The following is a 24,248-nucleotide window of genomic DNA, read 5'->3' on the forward strand; positions in this document are numbered from 1 at the left end:
ATACTAATATTTAAATAATCACCTTACAGTACCTCATTATGAGAATTGAATATGAAGCTATGCTATTTACCAGCATTAGGCAATCTGAAAATGAACGGGTAAAAATGGCACAAATGGGAAAGGATTTTTGGAACATACTTACACTAATTTTTAAAAATTTGGTATTACAAATTGGTTTTATTTTTCACTAATTTTTTTAAATTGTTAGGAGTTTGGTTGATAGTAAATATATGAAGAAGGATCACCAGCAAATGAGATTTGGATTATTTGCTTTATTTCTGGATGGACAAGTAGCTGAAACTCCACCGTACCTGGCTTCTCTGCTAATAGCCTGCATTGCTTGGATCCTTTGACAAAATTAATACTTCTTTCTCTCTTTTTTTAAGATTTTATTTTATTTGACAGAGAGCACAAGTAGGCAGAGTGTCAGGCAAAAGGAGAGGGAGAAGCAGGCTCTCTCCACTGAGCGGAAGGCAGACGCTTAACCAGCTGAGTCACCCAGGTGCCCCCAAAATTAATATTTCTATTTTCCTACCCCGAATATAGAACTTGAATTCTACATTTGAAAAGAGCCTAGTTTGGATACCTGGGTAGCTGAGTGGTTGAGTGTCTGCCTTTGGCTCAGGTGGTGATCCCAGGGTCCTGGGATCAAGTCCCCCATTGGGCTCCTTTGCACAGAGCCTGCTTCTCCCTCTGCCTGTGTCTTTGCCCCCCTCTCTCTCTGTCTCTCTCATGAATAAATAAATAAAATCTTAAAAAAAATGAAAATAGCTGAGTCTGTGGGGTATTTCCAAGTCATTAACCATCCACTTCCTCACTATCTTGCCACACGTAACCCAGTTGTCTGACTAGAAGGGAGGTACTGGTCACCAGTACACAAAGCCTTTCCTGGAATAAAAAATACAAAGTGGGGTGAAAGGGGAACAGTGTCTTCTGCACTTGATCACAGATGAAAAGGGAGGTTTTGTGTATTTCCCACTTTAGACTCACAGTAACTAGCCACTGGCATATTGTTCAGTCAATGTCAGCTTCTAACTACTGGGAGGAACAAACAAAAAGGATAGAAGCTCTGTATGTTTTCAAGGGAATAGAAGTATTGGCAGAAGTGTTTTCTGTGGGTTGAAATCAGGAATGCTGAGAGAAGAGGACCTTCACTGAAAGCATGCATGATTTTAGTTACTGAGGCAATTTAAAGACAAATGTAAATATTTGTTAAGAATAGTCCAGACTATAATTTTTCACCTTTATTTCATTTGTGGATGTTTAAGTCTTACAGAAATAAAGTTTCCTGTTATATAAATGTGCTTACTTATAGAACAGATGTATGCAGTACTGTATTCAAAGTTTATTTCCAGTTATTTACTATAGCTTGTGAAGACTAAGATGATCATATTTTTTGAAAAGTAGTTCTTTTTATAAACATATGTATAGAAAATATAAAACTTTTAACATATGGAATCAACTGCTTTGCAGTGTTTTTGTTTTAGTTTTTTTTTTTAATGCTGGTATTTTTTCCAAATGAGAAATAGCATATTGAAGCTATATTTTTTTTACTTTCTCTTGATGAATCCCTCGCATTTCCCAAGTCATTCCTTAATATGGTATTTTTAGAGTGAGGGTAGAAGTCTCAGTTATGTATTGTAAAAAGTATTGGAAAAGTATTGTATGTTTGCCTGTTAGTCATTTTCAGATTGTCTCAAGGAAATATTACAAAATTTTCTATCCCAAATCTAAGAGGAAAATCTGAAGTATAAGACCATGTAAATATACAGACAAGACTTGAAAAGTTTCTTAGTGTTGTGTGGCATTGAGAGTGTTAGTAGGAACTCTATTGGGCTTTACTGCAAATCAAAATAAAGACAAATCATGTCAGGCAAATGCCAGTTTTGAACTCTAGTTTTTGCTAGATTCATCATTTTGACAGTGTGAGTGTATTATTTTCTGTTGTTACCCAGAAACAGATATACAGTTAGCCTTTAAAAAACATGAGAATTATGAGCACTGAGCCCCATGTAGTTTAAAATCCATGTCTGACTTTTGACTCACCCAAATCTTAACTACTCATTGTTGACAAGAAGACTTACCTATAACATAGTCGATTAATGCATATTTTGTGTTATATGTATTACATGCTCAATTCTTAAAATAAGCTAGAGAAAATATTACTAAGAAAATCATAAGGAAAAGAAAATACATTTACAGCACTGTGTTATAAAATCCTGCATATAGGTGGACCCATGCAGTTCAAATTGTTAAGGGTCAATTATATTATTTTTGTTGCTTTTTATTAATGCTCTGATTTTAACTAACTTTTCCCTTGCGGCCTCTTCACTTCAGCCTATATTTCAGAGAATTAGATTGTTAAAATGCTTAATTTATTTTGGATAATTTTTAAAAGCTACTGTGTGCAAATAAGATGGCTTAGGATGGACTTTTAGGGTTTGAAGATGCTTTAGTACTTATCATTTTATAGATAAGATAATTGAATCCTAAGAGTTAAGTGATTTGCTGGTTAATGTGGTGTGAAACTCAGATCTCTTAAGCCTTTGGTCTCATGCTCCATATTTTTTGCTGAGGTGTTTTAGAACTTTTGCTAATTGGGAAGATATTTAGAAATACCAAATTTTGTTCTTTTTGGGTAAATGATTCATTGAATACAATAAGCAAGATCTAAAACATATTTTGTTTTATTATTATTCCCATTTTAATGTTTAGAAAATACTGTTAAGTTAGCTGCTTCACAGTAGAGTTATTTTCTAGGGTACTTTCCATATAACATCTTTCTATAAAAGGAGAAAAATATGATAGTAAGAAATATAGAAAAAATAAGATCTGAACTTTCAGAGTGCTTGTTAAATTAAACTCATGGAAGAAAATAGTTTCTGTATTTACTTACAGCAGATTAAAAACAAGAAAGATTGGGAAAATATCTGGTTTAACTTCTTTATATTTAATTGGTAATTATGAAGAACCATTTGTGATTACTTCTACTTGTACTCTTATTACAGGTCTTTTTAAGGGCGTTTGGTCTCAGGTGATAGATTCCTATAACTGATAAAGGATCAGAATTATAAGATTTATTTTGAAAACAATTATTGAGAGATGGAGGAAGGGAATGAGGGAGAAAGGAACCAACTCTGATCAGAATAAAGAGAAATGAAGTGTTGGCAACCAAGATTTCAGTGGAAGATTGAAATGGAAATAGTGATTGAAATTGAAATAGAAAATAGTGATATTGAGCAAGGTAATGTGGCTAATGCTTCTTGAAAACTTTCTAATAATGTACAATAAGTAGCATTACCCAAAAATCTAAAGAATTAACTGAGGCCTGTTCATTCTGGAATCGTTTTGTACTTGGTAAACAGAGATGTTTAATTGACAAAATAACATCACTCTTGAAATTGAAATTTACAGAAATCAAGCAGTACAGTAATGTGTATCTTTTGGATAGATTTCTACTTTGGGAGAAGAAATTCCAGAAAAAAAATTAAACCATTTGTTTTCCAATTTAAGATGTTTCTTAAAATTGGGCCCTTTTAGAGAAGTATCTTCAGAATTTGAGACTTTCTACTCTTTTATCATTGCACAGAATAACTTTTTCAACCCCTTCTGCATTTACACAGTGTATATACTGTTAAATTCGAACCTAAATGAAAGAGGAACCGCTGAGTCTTCAGTTTGATCACCTGGGTATGTTTATATATAAATACACAAGATGACAACTTTTCCAGCATTATTTGGCTTTTCATCTGTTTCTTTTCTGGTTTGTCACAAGCAGCCTAGTACATTAAATGATGAAAGGAAGCTTTACATGCATGTGCACACGTGCACACTTGTACACAGACACACTAAAAAAAGTCACCTTACTGAGTTAAATAATACTAGACACACAATTGAATCATTCTGGTTAGTTTAAAAGACAGTATTGGGGGTGCCAGGCTGGCTGAATCAGTAGAGCATGTGACTCTTAATCTCAGGGTTGTAAGTTTGAGCACCGTATTGGGTGTAGAGATCACTTTAAAAAATGGTTGTAGGGAAATTATTATTATTACTTTAATATTTTATTTAAGTTCAATTTGTTGTGGGGAAATTAAACATGCATACTGTATAATGTTCTTGAAAGATGAAAGAAAATCAATGTTTAGAAAAAGATAGTTATGGTCTCCATATTGTTAGGTTCTTTGGGAGTGATTGATAAGTAACATTCTTCTAACCAAATTCTAAAACAGTTGGGAAATAAAGCAATAAAGTTGATAAGAGGCCAAATACCAATAAAATGATATTAGAGAATTTTAGCTTATATCAGTGGGCAAGCTTTCTAATATTGAATCCTAGAGTTAGTCAGACTTTCCCACCCAGATATGGTCAATACAAGGGTACCTCGACTCTGTGTGTGTGTGTGTGTGTGTGTGTGCACGCGCGCGCGTGAGAGAGAGAGAGAGAGAGCGCACGCGAGCACCTGTTTCTGTGAAACTTCCTACACAGAGGGAAAGAACAGAATATATGTTCCCTGTAGGCAAGCAAGCTTCCAGAAAGAAGGGAAAATAGCTGAGCTTATTTCTAGTTTCTCCTTTCAAACTCGTAATCAGATTAAGTCCTTTCTCCTCACCTGAAGAAATGAAGGATTAGAGAGAGGCTAAGGGAGTGATTAATGCTAGTAGCACTTAGGCACTTATCTATATGTAAAGAAACATCAAGAGCAGAGGAGTCTCCTTTTTCTCTTCCCTGACACTTATATTAAAATCCTTGGTTGTAATTCTAGCTGTAATGACAATAATTTAAAAAAATTTTTGTAATTGACTTTAACATTTCTTATTCCTAGTACCAAAGTCATGTCAGGATGTAAGACACGTATTAATGCCAGTGGGTTGGGTTGTTTGCTGTAAAATGTGAAGCTTGGAAAGGATCTATAGAACGAGTGAAGACTAAAATTTCTTAATAAAGAAAAGAGAATGATTAGTATACAGGATCTCACAATTGATTATTGTAGTGCTGGAAATGTCTCATATGCTCATCTCGTAAATGTCAGTTCTGTTTTTTTGTGTAGAAAGGTACTCAAGACCACATTATTTTAGGATAGATATAAAAATGACCAATACCAAGTAAGAACAGTGTTAGAACTGAAGAAGAGATGCAACGGAAACATTGCTATATACATCAAATTAGTGTTCAGTTAAATTTAATAATTATTAGTATCACCATGTGGCAAGCTTTGTGCTCGGCCTAGGATAGAGTGTAGAGCAAAATAATCATGGTTTACATTAGATGCATTGTTAATTGTGGTCAGTTTGGGGGAGAAAAACTGTTGTTGAATATATTGTATGTAAATGTGAAGGGGACAGTGGATTTTATGTGTATTGTTTTCCTGTATACTCTACAGCACCAAGTGACAGCTGTGTCCTTTCCTAAATTCATAAATTTGTGCTAGCATTCTCAAAAAAAAAAAAAAAAAAGATATCTCATGCCAAGTAGGCTTAAGTTAGCAGGTTCTATGAAGTCATCTCAGGGAAAGAACCTATTGCTAGAAGTATTTCTCTGATTTCTCCTCGTCTGAATTTTTGTCATTATCGCTTCACTCTTTGGGGTAAAGGATTGTAGAACGGCAGCTCAGTTTTATATGTTAGCAGGCAAGCCCTCAAAATGCAAAGTCTTTGCCCAGGGAAGGCATATAGAGAAAACTTGGAGCAACCATAATGAAGTGGTGAAAGAGATCATTGAAGAAAAATTGGAGAGCAGATTTGAAATGTATAAGAAAATCATTAGATTGCATAGAAATGTGTGCCCCATGAAGGAGATTGATTGTTCTAGTTGAAGCGTGTCAGACTGAATGGAAATGGAGGTTTATTTTGATAATCTTAAGGTAAGGAAAATCATTTATAGTCATCTGGAATTAGTTTGAAGTGTTCAGTTTTCCTCCTTTTAAGGTGATTTATATGGGGTCCGGATATTGTTTTTGCTATAGTTCTAACATCACATTATGCAGGCTGATGTGAACTGTACAAATTTCCTGTAATTCATGTTTTGGGTGACTGTGAACTAATCTATTCCAGGATTTTATCCTAACTTTTCTTGCATGTCACTGCCATTGAAACTTGCATGAAAAGCACTAACTGCCTTCTTTCTCTTCTCCCTGATTTGCTCCAAGGCTGCCAGACAGATCAAGGATAGGTATGGTATAAAACCTACATTTTTATATAAGTGTCAATATTTAAGTCAGAAATGAAATTCAAGAAAAGTTTCTTATTTCACTTTTGTTGGTTAAAATAAAAATACCTAATGCCATGTACAAAAAAAGAAAATGTCTTTTGCATATCTTATGGGATAAACAGTATATTAGCAGGGTTAAAAAAACAGTTGTGGACAATTATATACTTAAAGAATTTCATTTCTGATATTATATAGTTAGTTTTAGTACAGTTCTTAATTAGCTATGAATGGATGGGGACCCATTTTGGATAATTAAAAATTATATTCCTGCAATGTTTTTTTGTTCATAATTTTATAAGTATGTCCTATTTTCTGAGAAGTCATAGCATTGTTAATAGTCCTCAAGAGCTAAAGCTCTCCTACTTCAGTGCTCTCCTGTTTAACACCTTTGTATTCTCATTCCATCCTGTTCCTGGTGCCATCTCTTTCTATTTTTCATGCCACTACTATCTAATGTGTGGGAAGAGAAAATTAAAGAAAGTGATGACCTAATGAAAGACTTTCTCATTGGTAGAGCCAGGATTCAGAAAGGTAATTTAGTACTTGCTGTAATGAGTACACCAAAGGGCTAAAAAAGCTGCTGACAGTTTTGGATTGAGTTACCACAGAAGGGATGGTTTTGATCTTCCTGGTTAGTCACTGAGCATTGATGATAGTGAGATTATCCCTTAAAGTTTCTTCCTTTGAGGATTATGAGATTCTCTGAAAGGCATATCTCTTCAAAACACCACTCTGAATCTGAGACTAAACTATTTATTCTTCATCAGATAATTCACAAAAGTATTCATCATGGATTGTGTGAAAACCAGTGTGTCTATTGTTACAATCTTGGCTGAAGCCTTCAATTCTGTTTTTCTGATCGTCTATTATTTGACTAGAGGCAAGATTCACATGGCACTCGTAGCACTCTCAGTACAAATACTAATTTTTAGGTATTTTGGTGTATTTTATATCAGGGAATGGTTAAAAGCATGGATCATCTTATTCTGGATGTAGAAAGGTGATTATGAGAGTCTGAAGGTGAAAAGTATTGGCTATGTGAGTAGGTAGGTGCTAGGTAGGTCAGTTTTTTGAGTAAGATAGAATTAGGTTGTATCTGCTGGAATTTGCTATGTGTAACCCATCTTTCACTGTGGCTAGATTATTCTTCAGTTTAGGCACATACTTCCCTAAGTCTTGCTATGGTCTCTGATTTTCTGGATTAGAAGTCACTTCCTAATCAGGCTTCGGCTTATCCAAAGACTTTTCAAGAGCCCTTGCAAGATCTTCTCTTGTTCCTCTCCTAGGAATCTGTATGGTTCTCTACTTCCAAGAATCTGTCCTTACCCCTGACATCTTTCTTTGTTCAGCTTTGTCACAATTTAATGATGAATTTTCATGGCTGAATGCAAAGCTTTGGTAAAGCTTGACCTCTTTGCCTCTTCTATGCCCACTTCTTGGCTTGATTTAATTAGTTTTCAGGTGATCTTAGGAGTTGGAATTCCTTTTCTCTGTCACGGCAAGCCCCCCCCCCCCCCCAAAAGCTTATACATTATCTATTTTGGCTACCCATGAAATTATTACTTCCTTCTCAAGAACACTTCTGGGTCTTGACTTAATTTTTTAAACTTGATTTTTAACTTCAAAATGTCCAGATTTCTCTTATATATTTTATTAGGTGCTGCTAGAAGCAAGCTGCTAGAATTCCATCATTGCCATTTATGATATAAAAATAATTTAAATACATAATCATAGTAAGATGATTTTTACTAGTGAAGAAGGATTATTCTCTTATATGAGGGCAAAAATGATGTTTAAGAAAGAGTGTCTAGGGATCCCTGGGTGGCGCAGCGGTTTGGCGCCTGCCTTTGGCCCAGGGCGCGATCCTGGAGACCCAGGATCGAATCCCACATCAGGCTCCCGGTGCATGGAGCCTGCTTCTCCCTCTGCCTGTGTCTCTGCCTCCCTCTCTCTCTCTGTGTGACTATCATAAATAAATAAAAATTTAAAAAAAAAAAAAAAAAAAAAGAAAGAGTGTCTAACATACTTGAGCAGAGAATCAAATATGTAAAAATCATTTGTGAGAACTGAATATTTATCATTTGTTGTGGTAGAAGTTATGCAGGAGAAACAGTGGGAATGACAAGAAGAACTAAGCAACTGAAATGAAAAGATAATAGCAGATCTCTCTAACTTTACCAATCACTGATATGTATTTATGGGTGCTTTTAGTAATGTTGGAAGAGGATTAGTTGAGGTTTGCTGTGGACTTATGCTTCTTGAAAGAAAGGGGTCATGAAAAGGTGAGTCAAGTTAATTAGATAATTTGAGGAAATGGAAAGTGTTCATTTATATGTTTTGCAGTTATATTTTCTTTGTAAAAATGAAACTGAGGGGAAAGGATCTTTGTATTCAATTTGTACTATAGGCAATAAATAAAAAAAGTCAAGGTGAATTAAAACATTCCTAACCATCTGGTTCTTGTAGAGAATTATCTATGGATTTTAGGTTGTTGATTTGGGCTTTCAGGCACAATTACCTAAATTTATTCAGTTTAGGTTTTGATGGACCTTTCTAATGCACTTTCGGAGGACATTCTTTTTCTTTGAGGCTACAGTGATTAAAACCAAGTGTTTTTTTTTTTTTAAGATTGTATTTATTCATGGGAGATACAGAGAGAGAGGCAGAGACATAGGTAAAGGGAGAAAGAAACAGGTTCCCCGAGGGGACTCCGATGTGGAACTCGATCCTGGGACTCTGGGATCACGACCTGAGCCGAAGGCAGATACTCAACTGCTGAGCCACCCAGACATCCTAAAATCAAGTTTTATAGATAAAATTTTAGATTTAAATTCCCTAAAATACTTTTAGATTTTTTCAACAGCTGTCAACATTTAAGTAGATTTAGAAGCATCCAAGTAGTTTCAAATCCAAGTAGTTTCATTGATTGAGTGGTCATTTATACTAAGTACCTATCTGAATATAGCTCTTTCAGAAGTCTTCAAACGAAAAGATACTTGGGGCTTTAAAGAACAAAGTAAGACTTAGGTTTTGTTCCTAACCTCTTATTGATGTAATCTGAAATTTAATTTTTGAGAACCAACAGCTTAAAGTAATGTGTGTGAAATATTCAGCATTATGCTTGGTTTTCAGTGAGTTCACTTCCCCATAAGTTGTATTTCAGTATAGAACATTCTTCTTGATCGATAGTTCAGCTATTGTTGACTCACTGTTATTAATAAAGTTATTACTTTCCTAGTTTTAAAGTGAAATAAAATAATTGAATGCAGCAATAAATTTAATATCTTTTATACCGCATTATATCTGGGTAGATTTGCCAGATCTAAATAACTAGGCCTAGTATTCCCTTTGTTTGTCAGCTTTACTTCTTCTCCCAAATTATGCATTAACAGGACAATATTCCATGAATAGTACTTTTAATCATTTTTTGACCAAAGATAATAAGGGACGTTACTTTGTGACACTTGTGGAAATTTACTGTAATGTGAAAATAGAAATTTGAGATAAAATGACAAATTAATAGAATATGAGAATTTCTTTTAATCTCTAGTTTTAATTGACAGAAAAGTGTCCCCATACTTTGGGTAAAATGAGGTCTGATATAGCTTCTTTTGTGTATATGTCTGTTTTTTTTATACCACACCCATCTAATAAATATTTATTGAACTATTATTTCCATGGCATATGGGCTGTTTCTCCTTGTATCCTTCCATGTATCAGATGTTGATACATCAGGGTGATACCTACTAGCATGGTATTCAAAATTGTGATTTTACTTCTCTCCTTTCTCATCCATGCCCTATCTTTAGCAGGTACTAGGCTGTACAGTATTTGGTCAGGGTACTTTTACTCTTAATTGAGGTTACAGGGAGTAGCTGTGACTACTAAGGAGAGTGTAGAGTTCATTATTTGGCATATGAAAAGGAATGAGGTTGGCATCAGGAAGTCAGTGAGATTGAGTGTACTAGGTTCAGACACCTGTTGGGTCTGTGAACGATGATTTATAAGGGATATTTTCTTTTGTGAAATTTTTGTGTGCCATTTTATAAAACTGGCTGGAAGAAAGTTACTTAAAGTTATATTAAATGTCTAAATTTAAAAATATTTTAAGTTTTTTATTTAATTTTCTAAAGACTCAGAACAAATTTCTTTTTAGCTTTGTTACCTTTGTTATAGTTTCTGAAATCACTAAAATGAAATAACTTCTATCTTCATTTATAAATTAAATATGGCATACTCTCCATTCTTTTATTTTTAAAAGTATATTTGTGTTTACCGTAGAGTAACAATGGCTTCAGCCTTTCGCCTTTCTTTGAAACCAAAGGTCAGTGACAACATGACTCATTTAATGGTGGATTTTTCTCAGGAAAGACAGATGCTGCAAACTTTGAAGTTTTTGCCTGGTAAGTATGTACATATATTACATGTGAAGTGTTTTATTGTAATGGACTTTGAAATGTAAATATTAAGTATAGTGTGGGTTTTTTCCTTCATTCAGCTAAGGAATAATTAAATTTGGTAGCCTTTATTTTTAGAGAATTATTTTACTGGTAGTAAAAATTCCATTTTGAGAATTTTTAAAAAAGATTTTAGAGACACACACAGAGAGAGACAGAGACATAGGCAGAGAAAGAAGCAGGTTCTTTGCAGGAAGCCTGTTGTGGGACTCAATCCAGGGACTCTGGGATCACGCCTGAGCCAAAGGCAGACTCTCAACTGCTGAGCCACCCAGGAGTCCCATTTTGAGATTCCTATTAAAGGGATATCTATGATTGTTAATTTGGTAAAGAGAAGCAATATACCATGATGGTTAACAGTGGGTTTGGGGGCCAGACTTAGACTTGAATCCTGGTTGCCATTTACTTACTGTGAACCTTGAACAAATTATTTAATTTTGTTTCATTTTCTTCATCTTGAAAATGTGATGTTACTCTTCTAGGGTTTGTATGAGGATTAAATGAATTCAAACCTCTGAATCGCTTGAAAATAGTGCCAGGCACTTAGTTAATACTCAGTGCATATTAGCTGCTGCCATTACCAGTATAGTTGTGGTTGTTGGCTTAGATGAACTTTTATTTCCAGTAGTAATAGGTTAAAATTGGTTTATTAGAGTATTAGTATAAGGGTTAGTACGAGGATAGCAAAAACCATTTGAAATTGAGCCCCCAATTTTTCCCACTTATGTGAGAAAGCAAACTAAGGACCGTTTGTTGGTATTCTCTTTTTAGCTAACGTCAAGAAGTGGTGTTAGGTTGATAGCTAAAACAGTTTGAACATGATGATTTGAGGGATCAGGTGTTTGTTTTACTTATTTACAGGTGCTTTTTATTACAGGTTCTAGTTAGAACTGGCTTTAATTTTTGGAGATTAGCTGTTTTTGAATAGAGAGTGTTGATCATATGAAACCATTCTCTGAGTATTTGGTCAGGCACTTTAAAATATGATTGTAAAGATAGGTTAGTAGTCATGAAACCAAAATGGAACTAATAAGGAAGGGTAGTTTAAGTGAAGCATTAACCTGTGTGGTAGTTCCAGAGGAGTTTATTCTTTTTTTAAAGATTTTATTTATTCATGAGACAGAGCGAGAGAAAGAGAGAGAGAGAGAGAGAGAGAGGCAGAGACACAGGCAGAGGGAGAAGCAGGCTCCATGCAGGGAGCCCAGTGTGGGACTCTATCCCAAGACTCCAGGATCATCATGCCCTAGCCAAAGGTGGCGCTAAACTGCTGAGCCACCCAGGCGTCCCTCTAGAGGAGTTTATAGAAGGAAAAGATGACAGAAGGAACCATAGGTATAGAGGAAGGGGGTATATTTGTCAGTGGATATCTACCTGTAAATTCGCCTTTCAGAATTACTATTATAGTGTCATTCACACTATTTCTAAATTCAGAAGGAAAGTCAGGAGTTGTGGATTATGAATGTATACATGAGTATTATTATTTTGATTTTTTTTGGAAAAAAACTGTTAAAAAGCAGTCTTTTCACCATTACTTTCCTTCTCTTGGGTTTTCTGTCATGGCTTAACAGACCAAGGCCATGTCTACTAAAAAGTCAAGTAGATTGCATACACAGTAGGATTTCCTTTTTTGGCAAACTGTGTTATGACAGTCTCAAGCAATGCAGTATAATAAAAAACAAGAAAACCTTTTGTGGAGGAATTTCATCTGAAAGGAAGATTATAGTAGGTTGTTAAAATTTGTGAAAGATGAATTCATGTCACTAATTTTTTATTCTGTGATAGCATAAAAATTTCCCATAAGATGGAATCAGATTAACTTAGAAAAACAAATACCTTTTTTTTAAAAAAAGATTTTTATTTATTTATTCATGAGAGACAGAGAGAGAGAGAGAGAGAGAGAGAGGCAGAAGGAGAAGCAGGTTCCCTGCAGGGAGCCCAGTGTGGGACTCAATTGGGATCCCAGGATCATGCCCTGAGCTGAAGGCAGACGCTCAACCGCTGAGCCACCCAGGCATCCCGAAAAACCAATATCTTCATCCTTTAATAATCTGTTCCATAAACACCACAAAAATCAACTCTTACACTGTAGTATGTATAGTAACATGAGTTGTACACTTACTTGAGTTTGAAAAATGGAAGTGGTAGTGATAATAATTCTAGTCATTTTCTTCTACTCTTAGCTATTTTTTATACACTAAAACTTAAGAATTTATATCCTCCTCCTCTCTGAGCTCCTGCAGCTAAGAAGAGAAACATATCTGTGGCAGTGTTGATGTCACTTGCCTTTTTACATTCACATGCAGGAACATAAAATTCTTGAACCAATTTCTACACTATTGCCAGTTGAGTGTTACTTTATGGAAATTGCTGTGAATTGCTTTCCATTCTCATTTCCAAAGAAAATCCTGCATTTCCTAAGTATTTTTTTCTGTTACAAATATACCACTTTTCATCTTACCCTGAAGCTCTGTCCCCCATTTGATGAACTCTTCTCTTCTGTATAGAATCTTGGGTGAATTTTCCACACATTAGATCCAGGTCAGCCTTAATTTGACATATACCACTCTTAGATTATCAAAATTTTCTTTCTCCTTCCAGGTATCATCACTTTCTTGGATTTTTTTTTTTTTGTCATTTTTACCTCAGTTGCCACTTCTAGCAGTTTGTTCTCTTTTGGAGGCCATTATTCACATGAAAGAAATATCTACTTGCCAATACATTCTTACTGGAATAGCAGCTGAATTAAAATGTAGATTCTGGGGAGTTAGCTGGGCCTGCTTACAAATTAAATGCTTAAAAAAACAAAACAAAACAAAAAAAAAACAAATTAAATGCTTTTTGCTTTTACATCAGCCTCTTGGAACTTTCAGGCTTTTGACTTTTCAGGCTTTTGTACCGGCCTTTGACTCAGCAAAATTACAAAATTATTACATGCCATAGGCTGTTACATTTCCTCACATGTAGGCAGTGCAGAGCATATTAAATTCATAAATGCCTGTGGTTTATTCTTTTGGCAGTGAATACTAGTCTATATTGCTTGTTTCAATAATTGAGATTAGCATTTGTTATGTATTATAGGGACAAGAACCCTACAAAAGCTAGATTAAGAAAATTAACCATAGTGACAAATGGTAAATATTTATTGGAGGGCACCTGGGTGGGTCAGTGGTTTAGTGTCTGCCTTTGGCTCAGGTCATGATCCTGGGGTCCTGGGATCTAGTCTTGTATCAGGCTCCCCATAGGGAACCTGCTTCTCCCTGTGCCTGTGTCTCTGCCTCTCTCATGAATAAATAAATAAAATCTTTAAAGAAATACTTACTTGGTTATCTTTTATCTTACTAATAAGGTATATCAGATTCTAAATATTTATTGTACAATTACTCACACAGACAAGAGTTGAACTTTGGAGACTATATTTAATGGAGATCAGTTGTCCCATTTTTCTCCCTTCCTCTTTTCTTACTAGTTAGGCTTGAAGATGTCAAATTTATATCAAATTCTTTTCATATTGGTCTTTTTTTTTTAAAGTAGGCTCCAATGCTAGGCTACAGTCTTGAACTCATTGACTCTGAGATCAAGACCAGGGCTGAGATTAAGGGTCAGATACTTACTGACTGAGCCACCCAGGGACCTCTAGGACTCATCATGGTCTTGATTATTTTGTCTAAGATGTAAAATATTTGGTTTACTTTGTTATTTGCTAAGTTCTACATTGCTTTGCATTTTAACTTTTGTGTATAATTCCTTTGTTGTCATAGTTTTTAAAAATTAATACTTTGGGGTGTGCCTGAGTAGCTCAGCTACTGATTCTTGATTTTAGCTCTGGTCACGATTTCAAGATTGTAATCTATATTCCATAGCTGTTTGAAGTAGTAGATTAAAAAGTATGTGTTGAGGAATAACAAGTTATTCTTGATTATTTATCTTTAGCATATTTGACTTGCTTTTTGCCAACTAGGATTTTATTAATAAACTTTGAGTAAGTCTATGAAAAAACTTTAAACGTGAATTTTTATATGGAACTTTGAAAAATAGTTACTTTGCCTTTATAGAGTATCCTTTCCGTTAGCCTCATTCAATTACACCATTAAAAACAACATGAAAAAAAGTTTGAATGATAAACATAAATATTAGATTAGTAGTATAATAAATGAGAAATGAGCTTTTTTTTTTTTTTTTTTTTCCTCTCAGTCCCTAAAGCTCCAGAGATAGATCCAGTAGAGTGTTTGGTGGCAGACAATTCTGTAACAGTAGCTTGGAGAATGCCAGAAGAAGATAATAAGATTGATCACTTTATACTAGAACATCGGAAAACTAATTTTGATGGACTTCCACGTGTAAAGGATGAGCGATGCTGGGAGACAATTGATAATATTAAGGGTACTGAATATACACTGTCAGGTAAAATGATGACTGCATTTCATAAATCTCATTCTCAGAAAGTAAGTGTAATTGTGAAAAGTATTTTGAGTTACTTTAAAAGATAAAGTTAAGCTTCTTTGGCCAAGCTGACTTTTTCTATAATTTATTATAGAAGTAAATTTCTCTTAAAATATCAGGAAGACTTTCATTTTAATTAGTTCTGGATATTTGTAATCTGGTAAAACAATGTACGTAAAACAAACATGAAGGGGTGTTCTGGAAACAATATTTCAGAATAACATTGAATTTTACCCTTGATTTTTTTTAATAATAAAAAAGCTGTCAATTTTCTAGATATACATACTACTCTGCATTTCAGTGGTACTATAAAAATTGTTGCTTTTACCTTTTTATGACTACCTTCACAGTAATACTTAAAGAGCTGTGACTTGGCATTAGAAATTTGTGTTAGCCTTTGAAAAGTCTTTAAAAAGGTATCTCTACATACATAGGGCTTTGGTATTTGAAATGGCCAACTGTTTCCAGAATTGTTCAACCTTATGCATGAGCAGTTACATTACCATTATTAAACGCTTACCATTTGTCAGGAGCTGGGCTGAAGTGTATTACACAATACATTATTATTTAATCTTTATAATTATGAAGTTGAATCTATTATTCTATTTTGCAGATACAAAAACTGGCTCTGTCAAGTTGTTGATGATCTCATAGCTAGTAATTTTTAGACTGAGATTTTAAAGATTTTATTTATTTTTAAAGTAATCTACGTCCATTGTGGGGCTCAAACATAATTCTGAGAATCAGAGTTGCCAGTCAGAGATGTCATACATTAGGATTTTTTAATCTGGACTTGATTACTTCAGAGTTTCCTATGCTTTACTTTTTCTTTAAATTCATTTTTCACATAAAAAGACAATGTTTCATAAATATAAAAATTGTTTAGGATATCTTCTTTCCAGAAATTGAATATGTTATTTATGTATTTATTTATTTATTTTTAAAGATTTTATTTATTTATTCATGAGAGACACAGAGAGAGAGGTAGAGACACAGGAAGAGGGAGGAGAAGCAGGCCTGATGCAGAACTCAGTCCTGGGACTCCAGGATCACACCCTGAGCCAAAGGCAGATGTTCAACTGCTGAACCATTTAGGCATCCTGAATATGTTATTTTAAATTAGCATTTCTCCTTGAATGAAACATCACTTTTAACAAGGTTTGAAAGTACCTTTTTATCACTAGATTTTTTAAAAATCCACATTGGTAAACTGTATATAATTTATTTCTTTTGAAGAAAGTAATAGATAAATTTTGATTACTCTTATTTGAGGCATTATCACCTTTTTAACATAAATGTGTACTCTCCTGGAGTAAAGAGGTAAGTAAGTAGTTCCAAGGAGGGAAAGTGTCTGAAGGTTCATACTCATACTTTTGGAATAGATCCCTTTATTTTTCATATCTGAAAACCATTTTCATTTTTTTCAGGCTTGAAGTTTGATTCAAAATATATGAATTTCAGAGTACGAGCTTGTAACAAAGCTGTAGCTGGAGAGTATTCTGATCCAGTGACTCTAGAGACCAGAGGTAAGATCATAGATATTTATATAGCATAAAACAAAACTTAACATCTGAAGTTATTCAAGACTGTGAGAGGAAGCATTTCATGTATGGTAGCAGTTTTTCCCCACTGCACGTGTACACACACACACACACACACACACACATACACTTGGAATTCCCAGCAGTAGGAATTTTACGATGGGGGAATTAGGACTACAATATTGGTTTTCCTTTGTTCATCTTTTATGATGGTGTTCAGGTGGGTAAAATAAACCAAGATGATGGCATTATATTCTCTGGTGGATGTTAGTTTATAAATTGCAATCTAATATAAATACATAGGCATCAGTGAAATTTGCCCAGAGATTTCTAAGGGAATGGATTATGGCTCAATAATGAGGAGGTACCATTCAGTTTAGTTCCTGCTCTCTTTTCTTGCTTTCTCTCACTTTTTCTTTCTTTTTTTTTTCCTCTCTCTCTCTTTTCCAGAGAGGGAGAGAGAAGTGGGAGAGAGAAAATCTTAAGCAAGCTGCATGTCTAGGGCAGAGCCCAGTGCAGCCTTGATCTCACAACCCTGAGATCGTAACCTGTGCTGAAATCAAGAGTCAGACCCTTAACCAACTGAGCCACCCAGCTGCCCCATGTTTTCTTAAACCTTACTGTAGAAATTAACACTTGTATTTTTATTAATGATTATAGAGCACTCTGAGAGTTCTCCATTTGATTATTAAAACCATCTTGGGGGACGCCTGGGTGGCTCAGGGGTTGAGTATCTGCCTTCAGCTCAGGGCGTGATCCTGGAGTCCCGGGATCGAGTCCCACATCGGGCTCCCTGCATGGAGCCTGCTTCTCCCTCTGCCTGTGTCTCTGCCTCTCTCTCTGTGTGTGTCTCTAATGAATAAATAAATTAATTAATTAAAAAAGATAAAACCATCTTGAGAGAACAGTAGTCTAGATATTACTTATACCCATTTTGTAGATGAAAAAAGTGAAGTTTAAATATGTTAAATGACTTGCCTATGATCTCTAGAACTAACTTGGAAAGGTGTAATTAAGAATCTATTTCCAGGCTGCCTGGGTGGCTCAGATGGTTAAGCATCTGCCCTTGGCTCAGGTTGTGATTCCAGGGTTCAGGATCAAGCCCCACGTTGGGCTGTCTGCTGAGCAGAGAGCCTGCTTCTCCCTCTCCTACTGCCGGCTGCTCCCACTGCTTGTGCATGCTTGCTCTCTCTCTCTCTCTGTCTCTCTGTCAAATAAATAAGATCTTTAAAAAAAAATCTGTTTCCAAGTTCCTTGCCAGCCCTTACTGTGGGCCTGGAACCTGGGTGTTTATAGTCTTCTGAGAGCAATTTGGATTTAGTTAAAACTCTCTAGAATAACATATTTCAACATAGTTTTTTTTAGGTAGTTAGCACTTGGAAGGCCATAGTGCTAGAGATCTTGTCAGTTGTGAGATGATAATTGACTGGGTTTACTTCAAGAATCAGATTCAACATATTGTTGAGGTACTTGAGCTTTCAAGTGGTCCACTGACATAGTTCATAAAGCATTTGGATGGGTTTACATGCCAGAGTTTGATATGATTTGGAAGTGATATAAAAATATTATATCAGAATAAAACAAACTATGAAGTCCCTAAGTTATTGACAAGACAAACTCAAAAGAATGTGTCACAAAGTTAAAAAAAACTAAGTTGAGTAATTTGCTTAGATTAGCAAATGTTTTTATTCAAGAACTATAGATAACTTAGCCGAGAATGCAGTTACTTTGAATTACTTGTAATCAAATTAAGATGTTATTGTGGTTTCTTTAGAGATTTTAACCATTTCAAAGTATAGTCATATATATGTAGATTATTTTCTACACAGCTTGAATTGTTTTTAGTCCTTGTCAGGTAAAATTGCATTATTATTCTCCCTCAGGAGTATTTTATCTTTTTATGTCTTTTGTTCCTTCTCTTTTACCCTTTATATTTAGGGACCAAACTTGGACCTATACATTTCTATGCAGATTCCACAGATTCAGGAAAATAAACAGCTGGCTTGTTTCTTTGGAGTTGGGCTGGCTGCTCCTATTGGCAGTGTGTGAATCTTAGTAGTCAAATTCATGGTCTTAGTGTTTGTAGAGAAAGACTAAATTCGTTTTAGTCCTTCCAAGAATTCTCACTGTGAGGTAAACCCCTTGGGGTGGGGATAGACTGAAATTTAACCTTGAGGCCCACTAAACATGGTTCTGACCTTCAGGGAGACTCAGAATTTGTCCCTTAAATGGCTGTAGGTCTCAACTTTTCTAAAGTTATTCCATACCACTGAGTGGTTGTGAGCTACCACTGTGGCAAGAGCTACAGAGGAAAAGGTTAGGTTTTTTAAAAGATGACGTGGTGAACAATTATTAATTTTTTTTGGCTTATTGCAGTACTTTTTGACCAAACATAGAAATAAATGTATAGAACAAAGAATTGGAGGGAAAGGGAGAAAGATGGAAGTTAAATAGTGGAAGCCTACCAAAATTTGATATCCTGCCTCTTACCAGTGTTCAATGTGGGAAATAGTGAACATCTTTCATTTCTGTCTCTCCAGTGTATGTAGTAGCACTATTTCATATTATTGGAACTGTCACATGTGATGTGTAACCTAAGGTCTTATGAATAGAATTTTTAAGTAATTTTACATTACTTCCTTGTAAAGGTAAATGATATTTTAATCACAAATTACTCTCTAGTTTCAAATGATAGTGGCTATGATGCAATTTTGGAGTGCAGAGAAAACAGGTACCAACACAAACATGAAACATAACGATAACTTTGATTTTTTTGGTCCTTTGTTTTCATAGACTTTTAAAGATACAGAAACTATTATAGAGATAATCTGATGTTTGAGACCTCACTTTTGAGACCAGTCCTGTATTTTTTGTTTTTGATACACAGTATCACTGTTAGCTGAGAGAGGTTCAGTGACTTGGTTGACGTCCCATAAAGGAGATAGTATACAAAACCAAAAAAAGAAAAAAAGAAAGAGGGAGAGAGAGAGAGATGAAAGATTATACCCCTGGGATTAAAGTTCATACCTTTCTGTCTGCATGCTGTGGTATTTAAGTCTAGTCTCAGGTGACGTGAAGGTGACACCTTTTTTTTTTTTTTTTTTTTGCCACTTATGACTCTGTCCTTCTCCATCATATTAAATATTTGGGAACAGCCTTAGGATTTTTTCTTGCCTGTTTTTTTGAACAGTCTTAGAATTTTAACAAGCACCTGAGAATTGATGGCACCTTAGACTTAAATGTACTTTTTTTTTCTCTCCAGAATGTAGATACCCTAACATATTATTAGCTACTAGCTAATATAGGGGTTAATTAACTCTTGTTTTTTTTTAAGTTTATGGACTTTTTTTTAGTTTTTATTAATATCTACAACCAATGTGGGGCTCAAACTCACCACCCCTGAGATCAAGAGTGCATGCTCTCCTGACTGAACCAGCCAAGTGGTTCAGTTTTCTTAAGGCAGCTCATTCTTGATAGTGCAGGGTGTCAGATTTGCTTAATCCTAATTTTTTAGTAACCTGCTTATCAAGTGCCTATTTAGTAACCTTTTAGGCACCTTATTAAGTGCCTATTTAGTAACCTTTAGTAAGGAATTTTGTTACCATTTATACTGGAAAACTATATTCTTTTTGTAATTTCATTTCTGTTTACATGCAGATTTTGAAAAGCTAATAACTTACTTGTATGATATTTCCTAGAAGCAGTATGTTCAGTAGATTTGTACTTAGGAAGTTATTTTATAAATAGACAATGAACAATGGATCAGATCCATAGCTGAAATTAAAGTGCTCTTTATAGAACAGTGAAGGAAAAATTTTTTTAATCTACTAGGTAAACATTAGGCGCTGTATATGAATATCTTGTTTGATGATGCATACTTCATAGAAACATTGAAGCTTTGGCTAAATCAAGTAATATCCTTAAGTAAAATGGAGTTATAAAGGAATATCACTTCAATGAGTAATTACCAGAAATTTGAACTTTTGCAGGAAAATACAGCTAACAGAAGCAGATTCGTTAGTAAATATATAGTAGATGATGCCTTGTGTAAGGCAGAGATTCTGGGAATTGCATTGGAGTATCTGAGGAATTCTGCATTATTCAGCTTAATAAATACATTTTAATGATTTACGTTCAGTTTCCAAAGAGAGAAGGTAATACATCTATCTCTATTAGGTGGGCCAGTTTCCTTGCTTCTCCTGTCATAGGCTGTTTATCTGTGCTTTTTAATTCAAAACTACTGAGAGTTTAAATATGAAACCATTAAGTATTAGAGCCTCAGAGAAAATATGTGTGTGCCAGACTGTATAATTTTCTACATCACTTTTTTCCCACATCCTCAAGTCTACCAGCTCCTCTTCCTATTTAGTCATAACAATCAACTGATAGTCCACTGATATTCTAATAACAGAAAGTTGAGATTATTATGTGCTGATGGAACTTCCAGGAGAGGGAATAGCAGTAACACCAGAGGCCATACAAGTACATTGTGTTTGGTTGGGGTTGCAGGATATATAGAGAACAATAATGGGAAATAAAGTAGGAGTTAGTTAATTACAGCCTTATCTTTGGAAACTTTAAATGCTAGCATTAGGAATTTTTAAAAAAGATTTTATTTATTTATTCATGAGAGACCCAGAGAGAGGCAGAGACACAGGCAGAGGGAGAAGCAGTCTCCATGCAAGGGAGCCTGATGTGGAACTCGATCTTAGGACTCCAGCATCAGGCCCTGGGCCGAAGGCAGGGGCTCAACCGCTGAGCCACCCAGGCATTCCAGCATTAGAAATTTGAACTTTAGCTTTGCGCAGTGGCAGTATCGTAGCCAATGAGGTTTATCCAAGGCGCGATTATTGCTAATAGAAATTTGAACTTTATTCTCTTTGTACAGTGCTGAATAAATTAAGAAGGAAAATAATGTTATGATGGTTGTGCTGTGGATATGTTCTATATATTTTTAAAAAGTGAACTATTTTTTTGGACAGCATTAAACTTCAGTTTGGATAACTCCTCATCCCATTTGAACCTGAGAGTTGAAGATACCTGTGTAGAGTGGGATCCTACTGGAGGAAAAGGTCAAGAAAACAAAATGAAAGGGAAAGAGAATAAAGGCAGGTAAGTCATTTCATTAGATCTGTTATGTGGACACATGCTTGTGTGTTGATTCTTATTTGACAGTGACTTATGAAATTCTTCCTCTATACATCAGTATGATTTGTGATAGGCTAGTAACACAGAGGAATATAATACTGTTTATCAGTACTTGAATTTGTTATAAATTTTTCATTACTTTTTCTTTCCTAATCCTCGTTTTACACATTTTTATTTCAGTATTCCATTTCTTTAAAGTTATATCTACAGCAACTTGAACTGATTAAGAAAGAAGTTCCTGAATTTTAGATCACCAATCTTACCTGAAGTCTGCATTAAATGGCAACTTTTAGCATGTACAGTCCCATTGTCTTGTCCCTGATCAGCAACCTTATGAACTAAAGAGGAAGGAAGGCTTGGGACCTTTTGTTGTTGTCAGACTTTTTTAGACAGTCTTTGAAGTATGGGGGCCTCTTTTTTAACAGAGGAAAATTTTGCTCAAACTGAAATAAAGCAATATCACTGTGAGTTACAACAGTGAATCAAAAGAATTTTTCTCAACAGGCTTTTGATCTAATTTTATTATAAGCTGTTAAATTTAAGTTGTAAAGCAGTCTCTTAACAGTTGCCTATTTTTATCTAACAGTGTCCATGTTACTTCACTGAAGAAACATACAAGGTGATGATCTATGTCTGTCTGGTTCTAGGACTTAGTATACCTAGCTTCGCTGAATAACTTTAATTTTTCTTTTAACCGATAAGCAGAAGCCATTGCAGCAGCTTTCATAAGCTAAAATACTGCTCTCTGTAGACTGTCTGTATTGGTAGCTTATGTTTTGAATTTACAGCATTATAGTATGCTGCATACTGTTTGGATTATGTTGTATATGGTAACAAAACAATAAGCTCTGCTTTAAAGTCTTTGTTGAGTTATTTTCCCTCATCTCATTTTTTTCTGCATTTACTTGTAACTGGCATCTTTCTTGTGCTGTATTCAGTATATCTAACATTACAGCTTTGTTTTTATTTGTACTTGACACGAAGCAGGTTTGAAGTGTTCTTATATTGTATGATAATAATACAGTTTCAAAAGCATTAAGGATAAAAAGTAAAGGTCATTATTGAAATTACTAGGACGGTGCTCAGAAAGATGAATCAATTCAAATTGCATGATTAATAATGTGCTAATTTGAAGATACCACATCTTTACCAGAAACCAGAATGTATTCCCTTTTCAAAATTATCTTTTTTCTAGTTTGTTTGCTCATTATTAGTGAAAGTGACTTTGAGTTAGCATATTATAAATTACAAAATGTTGCTGGACTTAATAGAATATATGAAGTTTCATTTGGTCACTTGGAGATTTTTAGACTGCTTCTATTTAAGCAGTTCAGATCATATTACTTCTCTTTCTCCTTCCCTTTTAAGGATACTTTATGTGTAGGGTACTTCTGGAATGTTATATCCATTTATTCTTTCTATAAATACTTGGTCAATGTAAGGTGTTAGCTAGATGTGGTGGGGTTTGTAGAGATTAACACTATTCCTGCCTTTAAGAAATTTGCCTTAGCTTATGTATATGGGTTATATATCTATATACAACTAATGATAATACAAGGTAAAGGGGATCCCTGGGTGGCTCAGCGGTTTGGCGCCTGCCTTCAGCCCAGGGTGCAATCCTGGAGTCCCGGCATCGAGTCCCACGTCGGGCTCCCTGCATGGAGCCTGCTTCTCCTTCTGCCTGTCTCTCTCTATCATGAATAAATAATAAATAAAATCTTTAAAAAAAAAAGAAATACAAGGTAAAGATTACATGTAATGGTAAGCATGAATAAAGAATTTTGAGGAAGAAAGATGTCCTGAGCTGCCAGGTTTTAAAGTGGTCAGTTAGGACATTGAGCCGAACTGAAAGTAACAATCAAGCCTTTATTCACTTACGTGATAGTATAAGCAAGAGGCCACAAAGGAAAGGGTGCTAGCTCTCCTCACTGTTCCATTTTCCCTAACATAATGGCATTGGGTGAGGGTCAGGTAAATCAAAGCAGATTGCAAATGATGGTTATCTGGAGGATCATCTCACTGCCAAGAGAGTCTCAAACAGAATGCTGTTCCTGTTCTTTTATGGACCTGAGGCCAAGAAGAAGAGAGAAGAGGAAGGGTTAGAAGTGGGAAAGTATTGAGATGGAGTGGAGAGAGTGTCTTCAGATTGCATACATCATCCTTGCTCCCTTTAAGGAGGTCTCCAAAGAGGGCCTGAAAAGGTCTCATAAGGGAATCTCTGAATGGAAGTGCCTAAGCTAGGAGTGCAGATATGCATATGAGCACTGGGTTGGGGTGGAGGTGGATTGCATCTCCCTTCAGAAACTGGGATAAATTAGGTAAGTATCAGGTCTGGCATAGGAAAGGCAGCCCTCCCAAGCCTGTCACTAAAAGCCTTTTATTCTTGTCTATAGTTGGGCCTGAAAAGCTACACATAGGATTTTAGCCTGGAGATGGATTTCCCAGAAGAGTTATT

At 35.1% G+C, this 24,248-nt stretch overlaps 1 protein-coding gene, 1 long non-coding RNA gene and 1 pseudogene across 9 annotated transcripts in view; 2 read left to right on the plus strand and 1 right to left on the minus strand.

Annotated features, from left to right (window-relative positions):
• LOC119873961 overlaps positions 1-24,248 on the minus strand; it is a 70,855-nt gene that overhangs the window by 36,354 nt on the left and 10,253 nt on the right. The gene's annotated exons all lie outside the window — the stretch shown is intronic.
• The window catches only part of FSD1L (fibronectin type III and SPRY domain containing 1 like), a 72,699-nt gene that overhangs the window by 31,840 nt on the left and 16,611 nt on the right, over positions 1-24,248 (plus strand). For 6 of the 8 annotated variants that reach the window (XR_005367087.1, XM_038553008.1, XM_038553007.1 and 3 more), the window contains exons 5-10: positions 6,146-6,168; positions 10,489-10,610; positions 14,856-15,065; positions 16,532-16,630; positions 21,628-21,757; positions 22,380-22,412. Coding sequence is in view for 7 of the 8 variants with exons in the window: in XM_038553008.1 (XP_038408936.1) it covers positions 6,146-6,168; positions 10,489-10,610; positions 14,856-15,065; positions 16,532-16,630; positions 21,628-21,757; positions 22,380-22,412 (617 nt within the window). In the remaining variant the exon portion in view is untranslated. The remainder of the gene's footprint in view (positions 1-6,145; positions 6,169-10,488; positions 10,611-14,855; positions 15,066-16,531; positions 16,631-21,627; positions 21,758-22,379; positions 22,413-24,248) is intronic. The other 2 variants (XM_038553010.1, XM_038553012.1) reach the window with 1 other exon arrangement.
• LOC119876839 lies at positions 21,442-21,566 on the plus strand (annotated as a pseudogene).

Source organism: Canis lupus, chromosome 11, assembly GCF_011100685.1.
Source record: "Canis lupus familiaris isolate Mischka breed German Shepherd chromosome 11, alternate assembly UU_Cfam_GSD_1.0, whole genome shotgun sequence".
NCBI lineage: Eukaryota > Metazoa > Chordata > Mammalia > Carnivora > Canidae > Canis > Canis lupus.